The following is a 21588-nucleotide window of genomic DNA, read 5'->3' on the forward strand; positions in this document are numbered from 1 at the left end:
GCGCTCAGGTGCGTGCGGGGCGCAGGTGCACGCAGGTTGCCCGCGGGCGCGCGGGGTCCGGCGGGCGTCCCGGGGTGGTCCCCGCGTGGGGCCGGGGACGTCCGCGCGGGCGGGCGAGGTCGGGGAGGGCAGCCGCCCGCCCTCCTCCGCGCTGGGAGCTTTCGGCTGGTTCTGCCGGAGGAGCTCCCGGGTGACCCGCGGGTTCTGAAACCGCCGCTCGGGAGCTCGGGGCCTGCGCGGCGTCTACGGGGCGAGCGAGGGAGAACTGACGCCTTTCGCCCGGATCCTTCTCCCCTTCCGAGAACCAGGTAGGTCGCGTTTATTTTCAAGTCCGATTGTTTTCGCGGTAACATTTGTGAGAAACATCACGGTGGATCCTGTGGGTCGCTGAGTTTTCTGACTCCCGGTTTGTCTTACTTTGCTTTGTCAGTGGGCTCTGCGCTCGCGTTAACAATTCGAATTGGCACGTTTCTGCGTTTAAGAACGCTGCTCGCTTCCTCACACTTAGATTGAGGTGGAACTCACGTCACATAAACCGGGCCGCAGGGCTGAGCTCAGTGGGGCCCCCCCACAGTGTTGCGGGACCAGCACCTTCCCGGGCTCCGGAACAGCTTCGACCCGAGCAGAGCCCGGCCCGTCGGCAGCCGCTCTCTGCGCCCCTCCCGGGCCCTGCAGCCCCCGCCCTGCTCCGCGGACCAGCCTGTTGTGACCTCCGTTCAGTGGAGCCCTACGTGCTGTGGCTTTTGTGTTCCGGCGTCTTTCGCTTAGAATCGCGCCTTCAAGGTTCGTCCGCGGTGGAGCGGGGATCAGGCCCGCGTTCCTTTTCACGACTGAATAATATCCCATGGTATGAAGCCGGCGCTGGGATAGGACCTGGGCCACCCCCTCTGATTATTTCCCGCCCACCCCCTCACTGGCGCCAGCCCCACGGAGACCTCGCAGGTGCCGTGAGAAAGTGGAGATGAGCAGAGTCTGGACGCATGCGCTGGGCCGGGAGGTGCAGGCCGCAGCCTACGGGGTCTCCTGATGCGGAAATCTGCACCCAGGGCGGAACTCGCCGGTGTCTTCCGCGCGCGGCGCGCACGTGTCGGCATCCTTTCAAGTGCGCCTGCGCCGCCGGCACCGCCTGCACCTGCGCCGACGCTCGCTGACAGCAGGACCCTCCTGGAAACCGCGCAGGACCCGCCTTCGGGAGCCCGAGAGCCTCCTTCCCGGGCGCCAGTCTTAATTAAACTTTGTGTGTGAGTGATGGAGCCTCGCTCTTTTGCCCAGGCTGGAGTGCAATGGCACGATCTCGGCTCACTGCAACCTCCGCCTCTCGGGTTCAGGCGATTCTCCCGCTTCAGCCTCCCTAGTAGCCGGGACTACAGGTGCCCGCCACCACACCCTGCAATTTTTTTTTTTTTTTTTTGGTAGAGATGGAGTTTCACCATGTTGCCCAGGCTGGTCTCGAACTCCTGACCTCAGGTGATCCGCCCGCCTCGGCCTCCCAAAGTGCTGGAATTACAGGCATGAGCACCACGCCGGCCTTAATAGACCTTATCTGGGAGAAGTGTGTCTGGCCTTGTGTCAGTTTCTGTTGCGTGGCAAGGTAAGAACCTGCAGCGGTAACAGCATAGAGACTGATTTCACTTGTCCCTTTGTCTCTGGATGGACGCGTGGGTGGTTTCCATTCTGCCTTCTCTGACGGTGCCACGAGGAACATTGAGCTCCTATTTTCAGTTCTTTAGGGTATAAACCTACGGTTCAAATTGGGAGGTCCTATGGTAATTCTGTGTTTAGACCTTTGTACCCTTTACTTTTTCTTTTAAAGTACTTTTAAATTTTAATATTTTAAATGTTGGCAAAATATACATAACATAAAAGCTACCATTTAAACCATTTTTAGCTGAACAATTCAGTGGCATTAAACTTATGTAACCATCATGATGGTCTATTTCCAAATTTTTTCTTCCCGAAAAGAAAGCACAAGGCCGGGTGCAGTGGCTCACTCCTGTAATCCTAGCACTTTGGAAGGCCGAGGTGGGTGGATCATGAGGTCAGGAGATCGAGACCATCCTGGCTAACATGGTGAAACCCCGTCTCTACTAAAAATACAAAAAATTAGCCGGGTGTGGTGGTGGGCAGCTGTAGTCCCAGCTACTCGGGAGGCTGAGGCAGGAGAATGGTGTGAACCCGGGAGGCGGAGCTTGCAGTGAGCCAAGATTGCGTCACTGCACTCCAGTCTGGGCAACAGAGCAAGACTCTGTCTCCAAAAAAAAAAAAAAAAGCATGCATTTAAGCAGTAACTCTCCATTCCCCCCATGCACCCACTCCTGGTTAACCTCTCTTCTTTCTCTGAACTTGCCTCCTGTGAGGACCTTGTGTAAGTGGAATATTGCAATATTTGTCCTTCGCCTAGCCTCATGTTCTCAAGGTTAATTCATCTGTGTTGCAGCCTCTTTCCATAATTTGTTCCATTTTATGGATATTGAAACTGGCCCAATAGTCCCATAGAACTGATATTTATGGTTTCTTTTAAATAAACATAGAAATTGGCCCTCCCAGTCTTAAAACTTGAGAAAGTTACATTTGTCCTATCTGAGTTCCTTTCTAAGGAAACCAACCATTAGGCCTCCAGATCGCAAGAAGCTGAAATCCACCAGATCACAGCATCTGGACAATGAGATGCAAGACCCCTCACCCCTCATGATTGCCCAGCTGGCCACCTGCTCCCATTGACCAGCTCTTCCTTACGCTCCCTAATTCCTGTTTTCTCACACACAGATGCATTTCTTCCCTGCTAAAAACCCCTAATTTTAGGCAGTTGAGGAGGCAGATTTGAGGCTGAGCTCTCATCTCCCTGCAGCAGCGCCAGAGTTGAGCCTTCTTTCCTGGCAGGACTTGGTCTCTCCGTGATGGGCTGTTTGTAGAGCAAGCAGCAAGACCCAGCCTGAACCCCGGCGTTTTAGTCACAGATTTGTGCACAAGTATGTGTTCAAGTACTTGTTTCAATTTCTCTTTGGTGTATACCTGGAAGTGGAATCACTGGGTCATGGGGTGACTCTGTGTAACTGTCAGAGGAACCTCCAAATGGTTTTCCGAGGTGGCTGCTCTTTACATTCCTGTGAGCAGTACAGAGGGTGCAGTTTCCCCACAGCCTTGCCGTCGCTTACCTCCCATTTTCAGTGATTTGTGTGAGAAACACACATTCACCCGTCCAAACCCAAAGAATGGACTTGGAGACTTGAGGAACAGGCGAAGCTCGCAGTGAGCCGAGATCGCACCTCTGCGCTCCAGGAGGCTGAGGCAGGAGAATGGCGTGAACCCGGGAAGCAGAGCTTGCAGTGAGCCCAGATCGCGCCTCTGCACTCCAGCCTGGGCGACAGAGTGAGACTCCGTCTCAAAAAAAAAGAAGAAGAAAATGGACCATTTAAAATATTTTTTCGCATTTTATTGTAGTAAAATATGTGTAACATAAAACTTACTATCTAAGCGATTTTAAGTGCAGTTCAGTGGTATTAAATACGTAATAGGTCATCTTGTGCAACTATCAACCCCATCTCCTTTTTTCCTTTTTTATTTTTTGAGACGGAGTCTCCCTCTGTTGCCCAGGCTGGAGTACAAGGGCATGATCTCGGCTCACTGCAACCTCCGCCTCCTGGGTTCAAGCGATTCTCCTGCCTCAGCCTCCCAAGTAGCTGGGATTACAGAAACATGCCACCATGCCTGGCTAATTTTTGTATTTTTAGTAGAGACGTGGTTTCGCCACGTTGGCCAGGCTGGTCTCGAACTCTTGACCTCAAGTGATCCTATTACGAACATGAGTATAGAAATATGTCTTAGACCCTGCTTTGAGTTCTTTTCAGTTTGTATATGAAATTGCTGGATCATGCAGTAGTTCCATTTTTAATTCGGAATCACCACGGGGTTTTGGACAGCAGCTGCACCATTTTACATCCCACCCGCAGCGTCTGCACATCGTCACAAACGTTGTTACTCTCTGCGCTGTCTGTGCTATTCCACTGGTCTATATGTCTCTAAATGTCTGTCTTTTTTTTTTTTTTTTTTTTTGAGATGGAGTCTCGCTCTGTCTCCCAAGTTGGAGTGCAGTGGCACAATCTCAGCTCACTGCAACCTCTGCCTCCTGGGTTCAAGTGACTCTCCTGCCTCAGCCTCCTGAGTAGCTGGGATTACAGGCAGCCACCACCACACACAGCTAATTTTTGTATTTTTAGTAGAGACGGGGTTTCACCATGTTGGCCAGGATGGTCTTGATCTCTTGACCTCATGATCTGCCCGCCTCAGCCTCCCAAAGTGTTGGGATTACAGGCGTGAGCCACCGTGCCTGGCCACCACCCGATTTTTCTCTATTGATTTCCTGTTTTCAATTTCATTGATTTCTCTTCTAATTTTTAGTTATTTATCTTTTCTTCCTGCTTTCATTGGGTTAATTTGCTCTTCTTCTTGCTTCCCAAGGTGAAACTTTGGATGACTGATTTTAGATCTCGCCTCTTCTCTAATATATACATTCAGTGCTATCATTTGGCCACTATGCATTGTTTTTGCTGCATCCCACAAGTTTTGATAAGTTGTGTTTTATTTTCATTTTTTATGTATATATATATATATATATTTATTATTATTATTTTGAGATGGAATCTCGCTCTGTCGCCCAGGCTGGAGTGCAGTGATGCATTCTCGGCTCACTGCAAGCTCCGCTTCCCCGGTTCACGCCATTCTCCTGTCTCAGCCTCCCGAATAGCTGGGACTACAGGTACCCACCACCATGCCCGGCTAATTTTTTTTGTATTTTTAGTGGAGACGGGGTTTCACTGTGTTAGCCAGGATAGTCTCGATCTCCTGATCTCGTGATCCACCTGCCTTGGCCTCCCAAAGTGCTGGGATTACAGGCTTGAGCCACCGCACCCGGCCGAATATATATATATATATTTATATACATACAGACACACAGACACACACACACACACACACGTATTTTTTTTTTGACACAGAGTTTCGCTCTTGTTGCCCAGGCTGGAGTGCAAGGGTGTGATCTCGGCTCACTGCAACCTCCACCTCCTGGGTTCAAGTGATTCTCCTGCCTCAGCCTCCCGAGTAGCTGGGATTACAGGCATGCACCACCATGCCCAGCTAATTTTTTGTATTTTTAGTAGACACGGGGTTTCACCATGTTGGTCAGGATTGTTGTGAACTCCTGACCTCAGGTGATCCGCCTGCCTCTGCCTCCCAGTGCTGGGATTACAGGCGTGAGCCACTGCACCCGGCCTCATTTAAAATATTTTTAAAGTTCTCTTGAGATTTCTTATTTGACCCTTGTGTTATTTAGAGGTGTGTTATTTAATCTGTAAGTATTTTGGCATTCTCCAGCTATCTTTCTCTTATTGATTGCTAGTTTAATTCCATTGTGGTCTGAGAATGGACATTGCATGATTTCTATTCTTTTAAATTTGTTAAGGTTTTTACAGCCCAGAATGTGGCCTATTTGGGTGACTGTTCCAGGTGGGCTTAAGAAGAACACGTATTCTGTCGCTGAAGTGGTCTGTAGGTGTCCATTATATCCAGTTGATGGATGGTCCTGTTGAGTTCAACATGTTCTTACTGAATTTCTGCCTGTTGGATCCACCCATTTTTGATAGAGGGGTACAGACGCCGACTATATATAATAGTGAATTCATCTGTTTCTCCCTACAGCTCTCTCTCTCGCTAAACAAGTTCTTCTAACATGTCATGCAAGACAGGCCTACTGGTAACACATTTCTTAAATTTATGTCTGAGAAAGTCTTTATTTGTCCTTTAGTTTTGACAGATAATTTTTCAGGATATAGATTCCTGGGCTGGTGGTTATCTTGTCTAAGCACTTTAAATATTTCCCTCATTTCGGCCAGGCGAGGTGGCTCACGCCTGTGATCCCAGCACTTTGGGAGGCCGAGGCGGGCGGATCACGAGGTCAGGAGATCGAGACCATCCTAGCTAACACGGTGAAACCCCATCTCTACTAAAAATACAAGAAATTAGCCGGGCATGGTGGTGGGTGCCTGTAGTCCAGCTACTCGGGAGGCTGAGGCAGGAGAATGGCATGAGTTCGGGAGGCGGAGCTTGCAGTGAGCCATGATCGCGCCGCTGCACTCCAGCCTGGGCGACTGAGCCAGACTCCATCTCAAAAAAAAAAAAAAAAAAAAAAAGCTGTTGTAAACAGGACTTTAATAAGGAGGTGGCGAGGCTGGGTGCGGTGGGTCATGCCTGTAATCTCAGCACTTTGGGAGGCCAAAGTGTGAGGATCATTAGAGCCCAGGAGTTTGAGTTTGAGACCAGACTGGGCAACATAGCAAGACCCTGTCTCTAGAAAAAATTTAAAAATCAGCTGGACCGGGTGTGATGGCTCACACCTGTAAAATCCTAGCACTTTGGGGGGCCGATTGCTTGAGCCCAGGGGTTCATGACTAACTCATCTTGAATAGTGAGACCGCGTCTCTACAAAAAACAACAAAATTAGCCAGGCGTGGTGATGTGCACCTCTAGTCCTAGCTACTCAGGAGGCTGAGGCAGGAGGATTGCTTATGCCTAGGAGTTGGAGGTTACAATGAGCCATGATTGCAGCACTGTACTCCAGCCTGGGCAACAGAGCGAGTCCCTGTCTCCCATAATGAGAAAGTGGTGAGGTCTGGGGAGGAGAGGTGTTCTGTAGCCCTGTGATCAGGCCTCCGTCTTTGATGAGCCTTTGCCCTTCACAAGCTCTCAGCTGTCCCCTGCCACCACCCTTAGAGGCACACGATAGCTACAATGGACTTTGCTGTATTTCCCTCCCCGAGGTTAGTTAGGCCCTCAAGACCCTAATAGCTTAGACCCTGGTTAAACTGTTTGTCCTGAGGGCGGATTTCTTTTTTCTTTTTTTAAGTTCTGGGATACATGTGCAGAACGTGCAGGTTTGTTACATAGGTGTACATGTGCCATGGTGGTTTGCTGCACCTCTCAACCTGTCATCTAGGTTTTAAGCCCCGCATGCATTAGGTGTTTGTTCTCATGCTCGCCCTCCCCTTGCCCCCACCTGCCGACAAGCCCCGGTGTGTGATGTTCCCCTCCCTGTGTCCATATGTGCTTTCATTGTTCAACTCCCACTTATGAGAGAAAATGCAGTGTTTGGTTTCCTGTTCCTGTGTTAGTTTGCTGAGAATGATGGTTTCCAGCTTCATCCCTGTCCCTGCAAAGGACAGGAACCCATTCTTTTTCTAAAGAGAGCAGAGTGCTCTGGCGTATTTCAAAATGGTGCCTTCTCCCCTGTCCCTGCTAGAGTCCTGAGGGGGTTTTCTCTGATTTTTGCTGTGAGAACCTGGCAGCATTCCAGGAAGTAAAATTCACAAAAGCATGGAGACCTCCTGTGAGTGGGTCCTCCCGGGAGTCCTTAGCTCTCAGACTTGTCCACATGCTACTGACAAAGCTGGTTGCCCAAAAGATGGGGTCCTTCCCTGTTTGGTGTCACGAAGCCGATACATGAAACCGAAGCCGACTTTATTCAATGGCCACGGACTGAGAAGCAGGAGCTTGGCCCACAGTTCAACTTCTCAACAGGTGAGCGTTCAGGGGTTAAATGTAGGGTTTCTGTACTGAAGGGGCTGGACGTGAACAGCGAGGGGAAGAATATTCATGTCTTCTGGAAATGGGCGGTGAACTTCCCGCTGTCTTCCTTTCCTTGGCTGCTTTTGTCAATTGTCGTGGCTCTAACCAGTCTCAACTGTTCTGGTTAAAAGAGGAAATTTTATCACAGGTGTCCCGTTTCTTTCTTTTTTTTTTTTTTTTGAGACGGAGTCTTGCTCTGTCGCCCAGGCTGGAGTGCAGCGGCGCGATCTCGGCTCACTGCAACCTCCGCCTCCTGGGTTCACGCCATTCTCCTGCCTCAGTCTCCCGAGTAGCTGGGACTACAGGCGCCCGCCACCATGTCTGGCTAATTTTTTGTATTTTTAGGAGAGATGGGGTTTCACCGTCTTAGCCAGGATGGTCTCGATCTCCTGACCTCGCGAGCCGCCTGCTTCGGCCTCCCAAAGTGCTGGGAATACAGGCGTGAGACACCGCGCCCGGCCGGGTGTCCTGTTTCTTAAACACAGTTGGCACAGGGTAGAAGTTCAGCAATGCAGGCATCGCACCAGGTCACACACACCCATCCCCAGCACTTCGTCATCCGGTTCAGGTTTTCCAGCCCTGGATCCTGTGGAGGCGTCAGCCCCAGTCTGCTGAGTCTGTCTCCTGATCTGGGGCAGCGGTTTGCCCTGTGGCCCCTCCTCTCTCACAGACCTAAGAGGGATCGTCGATATTTTCCAGCCTGTTTAGGCTTTTACTTGTTGGGATAGAATATGGCCAGTTCCAAACTTCCTACTTGCCGGAGACCTGGGGTCCACACGTTTCCTTAACACCATTGTCTTTCTCCTCTCCTGAAATTCCAAAGACAGGAATGTCAGGCCTTTTGTTGTTCCCCAGCTACCTGAGGGTCTAGTCTTTTTTTTTTTTTTTTTTTCTGACATAATAACACTTTATTTGAAAATATGAAACTGGCGGGACAAGAGAAATAAAATTTAAAAAACAAAACAAGTCCAGGCGGGGTGGCTCACGCCTGTAATCCCAGCATTTTGGGAGGCTGAGGCGGGCAGATCACCTGAGGTCAGGAGTTTAAGACAAGCCTGGCAACATGGTGAAACCCCGTCTCTACTAAAAATACAAAAATGAGCCAGGCGTGGTGGCGGCGCCTATCATCCCAGACACTCGGGAGGCTGAGGCAGGAGAATCACGTGAACCCGGGAGGCGCAGGCCGCAGTGAGCCGAGATTGCACCACTGCACTCCAGCCTGGGCGACAGAGCAAGACTCTATCTCAAAAAACGAACTAACTAGGGCCGGGTGCGGTGGCTCACGCCTGTAATCCCAGCACTTTGGGAGGCCAAGGCGGGCGGATCACAAGGTCAGGAGAGCGAGACCAGCCTGGCTAACACAGTGAAACCCCGTCTGTACTAAAAATACAAAAAATTAGCCGGGCGTGGTGGCGGGTGCCTGTAGTCCCAGCTACTCAGGAGGCTGAGGCAGGAGAATGCCGTGAACCCGGCAGACGGAGGCTGCAGTGAGCCGAGATCATGCCACTGCACTCCCTGGGCGACAGAGCGAGAATCCATCTCAAAAAAAAAAAAACAAAAAAAAAAACGAACTAACTAAACAAACAAAACAACAAAACAAAACCTGGCGTCAGTCCAGTCCTCTCCATCCCGGCTCCTCTTCCAACTGTGCTTCCTGCTTCAGTGACTCGGATGCCGCCCTTCGTCCCATGCCCAGGAAACCGGGGGTGGCAGTGGGGGAAGGGAGGGAGGCGTGGAGAAGACACCCTGTCACCGTCTCCATCCCCCTCTCCAGGACCACACAGGTCACCCAGGCCCTGACCAAATGGTTCGTTGTCCACCAAGCCAAACAGCAGGGACAGGCGCCCTCTGTGCAAAACCTAGTCGTGTGCGGGCCCAGGGTGGTGCTTAGGGCCCTTCCTCTGCACGTCACCTCATCTGTGTTGTCACCACTGTCACCTCTGAAAGCCCATTCCGTCGTCAAAATACACCACGAGGTCTGCGGTCCCCTCGGCTCCCTTCACACCCCTCCCCTTCCTCTGGTTGTTGCTGGGACAGGGTCTGGTCACCCAGGCTGAGTGCAGTGGTGCAATCATGACTCGCTGCAGCCTCAGACTTTCCTCCTCACTCGGGCTCACCAAGTAGCTGGGATGACAGGTGCACAGCAGGAAACCAGAGAGTTCCCTCGTCCCCCTCACGGGGCCGTGATGGGGGGTGGCCGCCTCCAGAGGGGCGCAGGGACGTGCTCCCACCCCGCGGCGGTGTCTTGCAGTGAATGCTCACAGCTCCCGAAGCCCCAGTGGGCGTGGGTTCCAGGCTGCATGTTTAGTTTGCCGTCTCAGGGGGGTTTGCGCTCGGACCCCTGCCTGGTCGCAAGGACCAACGCCTTCTGTATCCCGGGCTCTTGCCTTGGTGTACGGAAGACTCTGATCACTGTGGCCTGGAGAAGGAGCCCGAGGTTTCATTGAGTGGAAGGAGCTCTCAGCAGATGGCGGAGCCAGAAGGGAGACGGTTCTCCCCTGGAGGTGGGCTGCTCGGTGGCCCCGGCTCTCCTCCAACTGCCCCGGCCAAACCCCGCCTGGTCCTGTGGCTGGGGTGGGCTCTCCCTCGCCGTCTTCCTGCCGCTGGTGCCTTCTTCCACTGATGTGCTGCTCTCCACGTCTGGCTGCCTGTGTCGGCCTGCTAGGGTCTTGGGTTTTTATGGTACCAGCATGGGGGTATGGCGGGCCAGGGTGGTCTTGGAAAATGCAACATTTGGGCAGCAGAGCAGGAGTGCCTTCCTCACCGAGGCCAGGGACCCTCCTTTCTCCACCCAGCAGTTCCCTGCCCCCGTCTTATCACCACCATGCCCCGGCTATTTTTTGTATTTTCTGTAGAGACAGAGTCTTGCTGTGTTGCCCAGGCTGGTCTCGAACTCCTGGACTCAAGTGATCCTCCTGCCTCAGCCCCCCAGACTGCTGGGATCACAGGCCAAGGCGGGCCAAGGTGCCCGCCTCCCTCCCCTCCTGATCTCTTTCTTGACTGATCGGTTATTTAGGAGTGTGGTGCTTGATTTTCATGTTTTTGAATTTTCCAAATTCTCTCCTGTTATTGATTCCTAATTTCATTTCACTGTGGTTGGAGAACACGCTTTGTATTATTGCCGTCCGTTTGAATTCTCCAAGGTGTGATCTCTGGCCTAACATAGGGTCTTTTTGGAGAAGAATCCTGTGCACTTGGAGGAAAGCCCGTTTTTCCGTCACCAGGTGGAGTGGTCTGGAGGCGTCTCAGCCGCGGTTAGTGCTATTCAGGTCTTCTGTTTCCCGGTGTGTTTTCTTCCTGCTGTTCGATCCACTATGGGAAGTGAAGGCACTGGAGTCTCCAGCCATTACTGTTGAACTGTCTAGTTATCCTCTTTATTTTTATTTTTTTATTGAGTCTGGGCTTTCCTGAATAGTTATCCTTTTATAATCCATTCTGCCAATCTCTGCCTTTTAATTGGAAGGTGTAATCCATTTGCAGTTAATTGCTGTTAAGGACTTCTGCTATTTTGCTGTTTATTTATTTTTTCTTTTTTTTTGAGACAGAGTCTCGCTCTGTCGCCCAGGCTGGAGGGCAGTGGCGCCATCTCGGCTCACTGCAAGCTCCGCCTCCTGGGTTCGCGCCATTCTCCTGCCTTAGCCTCCCAAGTAGCTGGGACTACAGGCGCCTGCCACCACGCCCGGCTAATTTTTTTTTATTTTTTGTATTTTTTTAGTAGAGACGGAGTTTCACCGTGTTAGCCAGGATGGTCTCGATCTCCTGACCTTGTGATCCCCCCGCCTCGGCCTCCCAAAGTGTTGGGATTACAGGCGTGAGCCACCACGCCCGGCTGTTGTATGACTTCTTTCTCGTCTCTTCTTACTGCCTTCTTGTGTTAAATATTTTCTAGTATTCCATTTAAATTCCCTTGTTTCTTTTACTACATTTCTGAGTTAAAAAAAAAGGGGGGGATTGCTGTTGGGATTATAATGAACTAAAATCTAGTTTCAATTGACAGTAGGTGATTTTTTTTTTTTTTTTTTGAGATGGAGTCTGGCTGTGTTGCCCAGGCCGGAGTGCAGTGGTGCAATCTCGGCTCCCTCCAACCTCCGTCTCCCGGGTTCAAGTGATTCTCCTGCCACAGCCTCCCAGGTAGCTGGGATTACAGGTGCCCGCCAGCGCAACCAGCTAATTTTTGTATTTTCAGTAGAGATGGGGTTTTACCATGTTGGCCAGGCTGGTCTTGAACTCCTGACCTTGTGATCTGCCTGCCTCGGCCTCCCAAAGTGCTGGGATTACAGGTGTGAACCACCGCGCCTGGCCAGATAGTAGGTGAATTTCAACAGGATACAAACCATAAGCTCCAACACTGTCTCCTCCTCTGTGCTGCAAAGTATATGTAAATTATATCCTCGTACATTCAAAACCCATCAGCAGTTGTTTTTTTTTTTTTTTTTTTTTTTAAATTGAGACAGGATGGTCTCACTCTGTTGCCTAGACTGGAGTGCATTGGTGCAGTCACAGCTCACTGCAGCCTCGAACTCCTGGTCTCAAATGAACCTCCCGCTTTAGCCTTCCAAATGGCTGAGACTATAGATGCAGGCCACCACACCTAGCTAATTGTTTTTGTAGAGATGGGGTTTTGCCCTGTTGCCCAGGCTGGTCTCAAACCCCTGGGCTGGAGCGATCTGCCCGCCTCAGCCTCGTGCAATGTTGAGGTTACAGGCGTGAGCCACGGCGCCTGGCCACGTTTCATTATGTCAATTGACCGATCTTCAAGTTTGCTGATTCTTGCTTCTACCAACTCAAATTCAGTTACTTTACAACTACAGAATTTCCATTTAATTCTTTTTGAATAATTTATCTCTGTATTGTATTTTTTATTTGGTGAGACAATGACAATTTTCATACTACCATTTTAGTTCTTTAAACATAATTTCCTTTAGTGCTTTGAACATAATTTGTAACAGCTGACTTTAAGTCTCTATTTAAGCTGAGTGTGGTGGATCACTCCTGTAATCCCAGCTCTTTGGGAGGCGCAGGTGGGCGGATCACTTGAGCCCAGGAGTTCAAGACCAGTCTGGGCAACATAGTGAGGCCTCATCTCTACAAAAAATAAAAAAGTTGGCTGGGCACGGTGGCTCACGTCTGTAATCCCAACACTGGGAGGCTGAGGCGGGCGGATCACGAAGTCAGGAGATCGAGACCATCCTGGATAACACGGTGAAACCCTGTCTCTACTTAAAAAAGAAATTAGCCGGGCATGGTGGTGGGCGCCTGTAGTCCCAGCTACTCAGGAGGCTGAGGCAGGAGAATGGCGTGAACCCGGGAGGCGGAACTTGCAGTGAACCGAGATTGCGCCACTGCACTCCAGCCTGGGTGACAGAGCGAGATTCCGTCTCAAAAAAAAAAAAAGAAAAGAAAAAGAAAAAAAACCAGGTGTGGTGATGCGTGCCTGTCGTCCCAGCTACTCAGGAGACTGAGGTTGGAGGGGACTGCTTGATACTGGGAGGTCGTGGCCTCAATGAGCTGTGTTCATGTCACTGCACTCCAGCCTGGGTGACAGAGCAAGACCTTATTAAAAGGAAAAAAGGGCCAGGCACGGTGGCTCCCGCCTGTAATCCCAGCACTCTGGGAGGCCGAGGCAGGTGGATCACCTGAGGTCAGGAGTTTGAGACCAGTCTGGCCAACATGGTGAAACCCCGTCTCTACTAAAAATACAAACAAAATTAGCCAGGCCTGATGATGGGCACTTGTAATCCCAGCTACTCGGGAGGCTGAGGCAGAAGAATTGCTCGAACCCGGGAGGCAGAGGTTGCAGTGAGCTGAGATAGCGCCACTGCACTTCAGCCCGGGCGGCAGAGTGAGACTCTGTCTCAAAAAAAAAAAAAAAAAAAAGCAAAAAAGGCCAGGCACAGTGGTTCACACCTGTAATCCCAGCACTTTGGGAGGCTGAGGTGGGTGGATCACTCTAGGTCAGGAGTTCGAGACCAGCCTGGCCAACATAGTGAAACCATGTCTCTACTAAAAATACAAAAATTAGTCAGGCATGGTGGTACGTGCCTGTAGGCTGAGGCAGGAGAATCGCCTGAACCCGGGAGGTGGAGGTTGTGGTGAGCCGAGATCGTGCCATTGCACTCCAGCCTGGGCAACAGAGCGAGACTCCGTCTCAAAAAAAAGGAAAAGAAGTCTTTAGTAAGTTCAGCATCTGGGCTTCCCCAAGGGTGGTATCTATTGATTGCTTTCCCCCCATTTATGGGTGATACTCTGTTTCTCTGCATTTTTTGCTGAAAAGTAGACATTTAAAGCAACATGATGAGATAACTTGTTCTTATCCCCCAGGTTTTGTCACTTTGTGGTTTGGTTGCTGCTTCTGTGTGTTTAGTGACTTTTCTGGACTAATTCTCTACTCCCTTTGCTGTGTGACCAATGAACGCTCTGTACTGTACAGTTTCCTTAAATGCCTCGATTCAGTGAGTCTTTTGTCCCTGGCTGGGAGGCTCTTCCGTACTCCAGCAATTTCCAGCTCTGCTGTAGCTTTCACTGTTTGCACAAGGCCTCAATCAGCCAAGGAAAGATCAGAGAATGTTCTGTCCCTTCCTGGCCGTGCGTACAGACCCACACGTGCCCACGGCTTTCCGTGTCCCCAGGAAAATGTCAGTGCTGCCCGGGTCCCCACAGGGGCCTCGTTCCTCACATCTTCCTTTCTGGGCAGGAGCCGGTCGCCCCAGTGGGTAGTGCCTTGGACAGCTGTGTGGTTAAACAGTGCCACTGATTGTTCCTGACAAATGCTGTGGGAAGGGGGCTTTTCTCACTGAGTGAACTGCAGGGCAGGCCAGATATCACAGGCCTACGAATGCTTTTCTAGGGAGCTGCCAGAGGTCAGATTGAAGCAGGCTATTTCACCGGACTCATGACAGGGTGCCTGGTTTACTCAGCCTGCTGCCCTCAACCCCTCGCGAAGGGAGTGTGTGGGCCAATGAGGCGGGACTGGAGTGCAGGAGCGCGGAACTGGCCGGCTGTTTAGGCACTGGTGGGTTCAAACTCCACTCACTTGGACCCTCTGTGCTCCACCCCTTGCAGGAGGGTGAGTGGGTGCAGGAGCTGGAGCAAGTGCTTTTGGGTGCCGGCAGCAGTGAACTCTCTGTAGGCCCCATGCAGCATCCAGGGCCGGGGTGCCTGTGCCCCCCAAAGCCCCAGAGGGCGTGTTACGGGGCTCCTTTAGCTCTGCCGTCCACAGACAGCTGAAGTGTTAACAGCTCAGTGGGCCCTCTGCCTTTTTGCATGAGGTTGCCAGTGAGAGGCAGCGGGCCAGTGTGACTGCCTTTTGTATCCACCTGTGGCTCCAGAGCTCTCGTCTGGCATCCAGGAAAAATGAGGTTGTGCAAACGAATGGAAGGATGGTAAATGTGGGGGATTTTATTCAGCAGGAAGGGGAGCTGGAAAGGGGATGGGGCGGGAAGGTAATCTTCCTCTGAAGTCTGGCCACATCTGTGTCTGCAGCTGGATTCTTCTCTGAAGTCACACTGTCAAGCTGTCACTTAACGTCCAGCTGCTGCTTCTCTCTGTCGGCTGAGTCTGGGGTCTTTATCGACACAGGGTGGCGGCGGGCAGGGCAGGACCACGGTGGTTTAGGAACAGGCAACATGAGGGCAGGAAAGCAGGGATGGAGTTCTCAAGGTGGGCTGTGGTCGCAGGCTCTTCAGCTTGAGGGTGGGGCTTCACCAGGGACCTGCCCCTGTCTGCCTAGAATTTCTCTTCCTCCTGTCCCCATCAAGGTGGCAACAGCTCTCTCTGGGGTGGGACTTTTGGGGGCTCACACTGAGCCTGCCTCTCTGGGCTGCTAGTTTTCAAAGCACCAGGGAGTTGGTGTAAGGAGAATGAAACATGGCAAGTTAAAATGACACAAAGCTCTCTGTACCAAGATTCAGCTGTTTTTCTTTTTACTTTTTCTTTTTGGAGACAGAGTCTTGCTCTGTCACCCAGGCTGGAGTGTACTGGTGCAATCTTGGCTCACTGCAACCTCTGCCTCCCAGGTTCAAGCAATTCTCCTGCCTCAACCTCCCAAGTAGTTGGGATTACAGGCGTGTGCCATCATGCCCAGCTACTTTTTGTATTTGTAGTAGAGACGGGGTTTTACCATGTTGGCCAGGCTGGTCTTGAACTCCTGACCTCAGGTAATCCACCTGCCTCGGCCTCCCAAAGTGCTGGGATTACAGGCATGAGCCACCATGCCAAGCTTCAGCTGTTTTTCTTAAATAAACATTCATTAAATTATTACAAGCCTTAGTTAATAATTTCCAGAGTTCTGAAAAAGTTAATTTTGACAATTTTTTCCCTAGTGTTGTCATTGCTTTTCTCGAGGAGGGATTTTCAGAGGGACTCGCTACCCTGGAGTCCTGAGTCATTTCTGTCACATCAACTCACCCCTCCTCAGAGGCTCTGACCTGGGACGTGATCAGTCTCTACATAGCTGCTTTAAATTGTCATTTATTTCCCCTTTTCTTAATTGTGGGGGTCCTGACTGCAGGGTAAATGGCTCTGGCTGCTGCGATTTTAACTTGCTACCTTTCCTTTTTCTTTCTTTTTGGAGACAGAGTTTCGCTCTTCTGGCCCAGCCTGGAGTCCAATGGCATGATCTCGGCTCACCGCAACCTCCCTCCCCGCCTCCCGGGTCCAAGCGATTCTCCTGCCTCAGCCTCCTGAGTAGCTGGCATTACAGACATGCACCACCACACCCAGCTAATTTTGTATTTTTAGTAGAGATGGGGTTTCTCCATGTTGGCCAGGCTGGTCTTGAACTCCTGACCTCTGACCTCGTGATCCACCTGCCTCGGCCTCCCAAAGTGCTGGGATTACAGGTGTGAGCCACCGCGCCTGGCCGGTATCTTTTTTTTTTTTTGAAGACAGAGTCTTGCTCTGTCCCCCAGGCTGGAGTGCCGGGGCACCATCACAGCTCACGGCAGCCTCAGCCTCCCGAGTACCTGGGACCACAGACGCACTCCACCAGGCCTGTTCTTTGTTGTTGTTGTTGTTGAGATGGGGTCTCATTATGTTGTCCAGGCTGGACATGAACTCCTGGGCTCAAGCATCCTGCTGCCTTGGCTTCCTGTTGTGATTATAGGTGTGAAATACTACACTCAGCCTGATTTTTGGTTTTAGAGACAGGGTCTTGCTGAGCTACCCAGGTGGGAGGGCAATGGCTGTTCGCAGGCTCACTCACGGTGCACTACGGCCTCGAGCTCCTGGACTCAAGTGACCCTCCTGCTGCAGCCTCCCCAGCAGCTGGGACCACAGGTGTGAGCCATGTTTCCAGTTTATCTATCACAGGTAATGTCAGATGTGAGTGATGTTCTGTGCCCAGTAATGGGGCTGTTGGGGTTTATACCACCGCACTCCCCCAGCTCTAGTGTACAACTCGCACCTCGTCCCTGAGCTCTTGCTGATGCCACGGCTGAGCTCTTGCTGATGCCACGGCTGCCTTCTCACTGCCTGTGGGTCCGTCTCTCTAGCTTCAGTATTTCATTCTGCTTTCCAACAAATCCAAGCTGGGCCCAGTTCCTTCTACTCTCCTGTGAGACTGTCTTCGCTGTCCCCCAAAAGGAAGGAGGAAAGCAGCTCCCTGGTGTGGAGGGAGGTGGGTGGAGGTTGTGTGCAGCTCCACCTGCTGGGACCCTTCCCCTCCTGCCAGGCCCAGGCCCAGGCCCAGCTGCCGCTTGGAAATGGCAACCCCTGGATGGAGACCTGTCTTGCCAGACGCTGCACGGTCTCCTGGGCAGAGCAGGTGCTCTCTGTGTGGGGCGCTGACGGCTCACGGGCTTTCTGTGAAAACCTCTCACCTCCTTCCAGGTTTTACAAAAGCCACCAGCTTCTCTTCTGCAGCAGAAAAAGCCCCCATATTTCTTTCCTTTTTCTGTTGAAGACTGGGGCCCTAGCCTTTGGCAAGGTGTCGGCTTCCCTGAGAGGGGAACCCTGTGCCAGAGACGGGTGCCGGCTTCCCTAAGAGGGGGACCCTGTGTCGGGGAGGGGCGCCGGCTTCCCTGAGAGGGGGACCCTGGGCCGGGGAGGGGCATTGGCTTCCTGAGAGGGGGACTTGGCTTCCCTGAGGGGACCTTGTGCCAGGGAGGCGTGCTGGCTTCCCTGAAGCGCCTGGGGTCCGAGCACTCACCTGCTCTGTGCTTTGGGATTTTTTTTTTTTTTTGCTAATGGCAGTCCTGAGAGCCTCCGGAAGGGAGGGGATCAGGAAGGCTTGAGTTACAGGTCGTGGACCCTCTCATGTCAGAGCCAGCCTGCTCCAGAGCCCGGGTTTCCCAGGCAGGAGCTGGGTAGCACTGGGGTCCACGGATGTAGGTGACTGAGTGGGGTTACGCCATCTTCCTCCAGCTCCAGTCAGAGACTCCCAAGAGTGGTCTGATGCCCACATGGGTGGCCCCGGGCAGCAGGGTCTCCAGGCTGGCACACAGGCTCCTGCAGTTCTGGGTACTCCGACGTTTCTCAGTGTTTATTCACAAATCTTCTCTCTGAGGGACGGCAGGCTGTCTCTCATTCCCTATGGCAGGAGGCTGTATGGGAGTCGCACGTGCGGCATCTCCGGCAGGTGCACGGGAGCCGAGACTCCAGCAGACCAAGGTGGGGGCTGGAAGGGAGCTGCTCTCACCTGACACCCCTCGTGGGCACCCGAGACAGGGAGGCACAGCATGGTGGCCAGGACGTCGTCACCGCTGTGGGCTGGAACCGCAGCGTGCTCTGTGACACAGGCTGACTCAGGTTTTTCTTTTAAAGCTTAAAGGAGGTTTTACTGTGACCAAAGTTCTGGGATTGAGGGGGGTGTGGAGAAAACAAAAAGCCTGGCCAAGATGGTGAAACCCCGTCTCTACTGAAAATACAAAACCTAGCCAGGTGTGGTGGCGGGCGCCGGTAGTCCCAGCTACTCGGGAGGCTGAGGCAGGAGAATTGAACCCAGGAAGTGGAGGCTGCAGTGAGCCGAGATTGCGCCATGGTACTCCATCCAGCCTGGGGGTCAGAGCAAGACTCCATCTCAAAAACAAACAAAAAAACCCAAAAAACCCCCCAAAACAAACCACAGCTAATCTGAACCCAGAAAAACATACTGGAACCTTCTGGCTTCTCCACACCCCCACCCCAAGCCCATAAATGAAGTGGACCACCCTGCCTTTGCCCAGGCTGAGCCCTGAAGGGAACAGGAGGGAATCCACAAAAGCTTTGTGCACAGATCGAAGACAGGAGGGGGCATGGCCCCACGCCTACCCCCAACCCCACGCAGGGGCCCGGCCGGCGAGGGAGCTCACAGCGGCCTTTAGGGGAATGAAGGCACTGCCCCCGCCACTGGCTCAGCCTGGCAGGGCTCAGGGACCCTCCCAGGTCAGGCTCCTCTGCAGGGGACCCAGTGACCAGGACCCTGTTGATTCTGATGCACGGGCAGTCTCTGCTCTTCTGTGGGGGTTGTTTCTGTAGCTGCCACTCCTTCCCCAGCCCCCAGGTACAGGGGACAGACAGCTCAGAAGGAAAAGGGTGAGGCGCCTCCATCAACTCACCCTCCTGTCACGCCGGGGCCAACAGTCTCCTGGAGCCACACTGGCTGGAGGGCCCTGGCAGGCATCCTCTGTGCCAAGACCCAGCAGAGCGCAGCACCCTCTGCGCAGAGGCCTCACATCTCCATGTTTCCCTGAGCTGCCTTCCAGCCAGGATGGGGCTCTCAAAGCGGGGACCCTCCTTGCCAGCTGCAGCTGCCAGGGAACAGTGGGCACAAGCCAGCCAGCTTCTCAGGGGCGTGTGCAGCTGGCCACGGGGTCTGTCCACGGCTGCAGTGCTCAGATCTGTGGGGAGTGATGCTCCTGTTTCTCTCCGGCTTCTCACAGGCCCTGGGGGCCGGCCGGCCGGCCCAGGGCTAGCCCCTTCTACTTTCCTGCACGGCCTCAGCAAGATAAAGGCTCCCCTGAGCCCGCCCACCCCAAGTGCAGGACAAGCACCTGCGTTCGGCGGTGAGGAACAGGGTCCTGTCCCCGAGGAGCTGCCTTCACCTACAGGAGGCAGTAATTCCACAGCATTCCCGGTCTGTGCAAAGGCAGAGGAGGAGGGGGACATATAATTTGTTTCAAAATTAAAAGCTAACAATTTGGTAGGAAAAAGGTTTTCTTTTTTTCAGACAGAGTCTGCTGTGGAGTAAGGTGGCGCGATCTCAGCTCACAGCAGCCTCCACCTCCTGGGTTCAAACGGTTCTCCTGCCTCAGCCTCTGGAGTAGCTGGGACTACAGGTGCGCGCCACCACACCCAGCTAATTTTTGGTATTTTTAGTAGAGATGGGATTTTGCCATGTTGGGCAGGCTGGTCTCAGACTCCCGCCTCGGCCTCCCACAGTGCTGGGATTACAGGCGTGAGCCACCAGGTCTGTCCTGGGAGTAAGAAAGTCGTCGAGAGGGGTGACACTGTCTCAGGCCCACACACAGCCCCTCTCCTGAGAGGGACGCACTGTACAAAGAGCATTTTAATTAATTTATTTATTTCTTTACACATAACTGAAAGTGATGTTACAGTACATAAGTTATTTACAACTGTGCAGTAATGTGTTGCAAAATAAATTATCTAGAAGGCAGCAAAAGTACATTGTGAATGTATATAAAACTGTACAGCGTTTACGGATACACTTTTTATATGATTATTGGCTCTGTAGTGTTTCAAGTTACGTTCTCAGAAAGAGAAACAAAATGCCCAAGATTAAAGGAAAGAAGATACAAACCACGCGGATTTGACTCCATTAAAATACGGCTGGGAGTCCTGGCTCTGTGTCCCTCCGCCTGGCTCCGCACCAGGTCTGAAGCCCAGTCTGAGGCCGTCGCAGCTCTGTAGCAATAGAGCCACGGCTGGGATGGGGCTCCTGCCCCTCCGACCTGGAGGTCACTGTTTGTGAGAGGTGGACACCTTAATTTTCTTTAGTTGATCAGAATGGAACAAAAAATTTTAAAAATGTACTCCGTTCTCCAACTCCTGAAATGCCTCTGCAGTTGCTGGAGAAAAGGGCCCGAAGGTCACCGTTTTCAAACAGAAGCTGCCATATGTGCGCGCCCGGCGTGGTCTCCTCATCCCGCCGGGGCCGGTGAGGCTCTGGGGGCTTTGCCCCCGCCGCGGCAGCTGGTAGAAGAGACGTGTTTCACCTCCCCGACGTCTGGACCAGTCTGGAAGAGATGGAGACGCTGTGGCCGAGCGCAGTCTCTCTCGGGGTCTCTCCCCGCCCGGGCGGACATGGCGCTCCCTCCTCCGCCCCTGGGGCTTAGCAGCAGCCCTGGGCAGCCGTGCGGCCCTCGCCTGCGTCCTGCGGCCGTCCCGCGGTGTCACGCCGGCAACAATACAAAGTCGTCGTTGACGTCAACCATGGGCACATAGAAGGAGGGCACCTCGTTCACGCACAGGGACTTGTGCCCGGCGGGGTCCAGTTCCTGCACCTTCAGCTGCCACTCCATCCTCTGCACGGCGTTCAGGGCCGCGGCCTCGTGCTGCTGCCGCATGAGGAGGCAAGTCTGCGGGACACACAGCAGAGAGAGGGGGGGAGGAGGAGTGAAGGGAGAGCCCCAGACTCTGCCGACCTCAGCTGCCAGGAGGGCCAAGGGCGTGCCACGGCCGTGAACCTACCCTGTATGGGCCAGGCTCAGCTGTACCCGCTCCTGGCATCTAGTTATTACACGTGGCGGTAGTGCCAGCTGTGCTAGATGTCTGTCCCCATGACTGCTGTCTGTGCCACCTCCACCCTGGCCCGGGGGCCCTGCCCTGCTCTGGGTCGGCCTGGGGCTCACCTCCAGCAGCCACGGCAGCTTATTAGAATCAAACAGCTTTGCTTTTGTCATTTTACAGTTACTTATGGCCAGTGGTAGTTTTACTTGTATTTCTAGTAGAAACTATGCCATTTAAAAGTGCACATAAGGGGACTGGACTGGGGTAGCACATATTTTGGGAACTACTGGAGAAATGGAAGCGTGG

The 21588-nt window shown here is 52.7% G+C and overlaps 2 protein-coding genes across 25 annotated transcripts in view; one reads left to right on the forward strand and one right to left on the reverse strand.

Annotated features, from left to right (window-relative positions):
• The window catches only part of ZNF778 (zinc finger protein 778), a 67251-nt gene extending 50542 nt beyond the window's left edge, over positions 1-16709 (forward strand). Inside the window, exon 7 of the mRNA XM_054534336.2 lies at positions 16194-16709. Coding sequence (XP_054390311.1) covers positions 16194-16463 — 270 coding nt within the window. The 3' untranslated portion in view covers positions 16464-16709. The remainder of the gene's footprint in view (positions 1-16193) is intronic.
• Positions 16710-20099: 3390 nt separating this feature from the next.
• The window catches only part of ANKRD11 (ankyrin repeat domain containing 11), a 218310-nt gene continuing 216821 nt past the window's right edge, over positions 20100-21588 (reverse strand). For all 24 annotated transcript variants that reach the window (XM_024233246.3, XM_024233240.3, XM_054534315.2 and 21 more), the window contains one exon: positions 20100-21131. In XM_024233246.3, the coding sequence (XP_024089014.2) occupies positions 20946-21131 (186 nt within the window). In that variant the 3' untranslated portion in view covers positions 20100-20945. The remainder of the gene's footprint in view (positions 21132-21588) is intronic.

Source organism: Pongo abelii, chromosome 18, assembly GCF_028885655.2.
Source record: "Pongo abelii isolate AG06213 chromosome 18, NHGRI_mPonAbe1-v2.0_pri, whole genome shotgun sequence".
In the NCBI taxonomy this organism is placed as follows: domain Eukaryota; kingdom Metazoa; phylum Chordata; class Mammalia; order Primates; family Hominidae; genus Pongo; species Pongo abelii.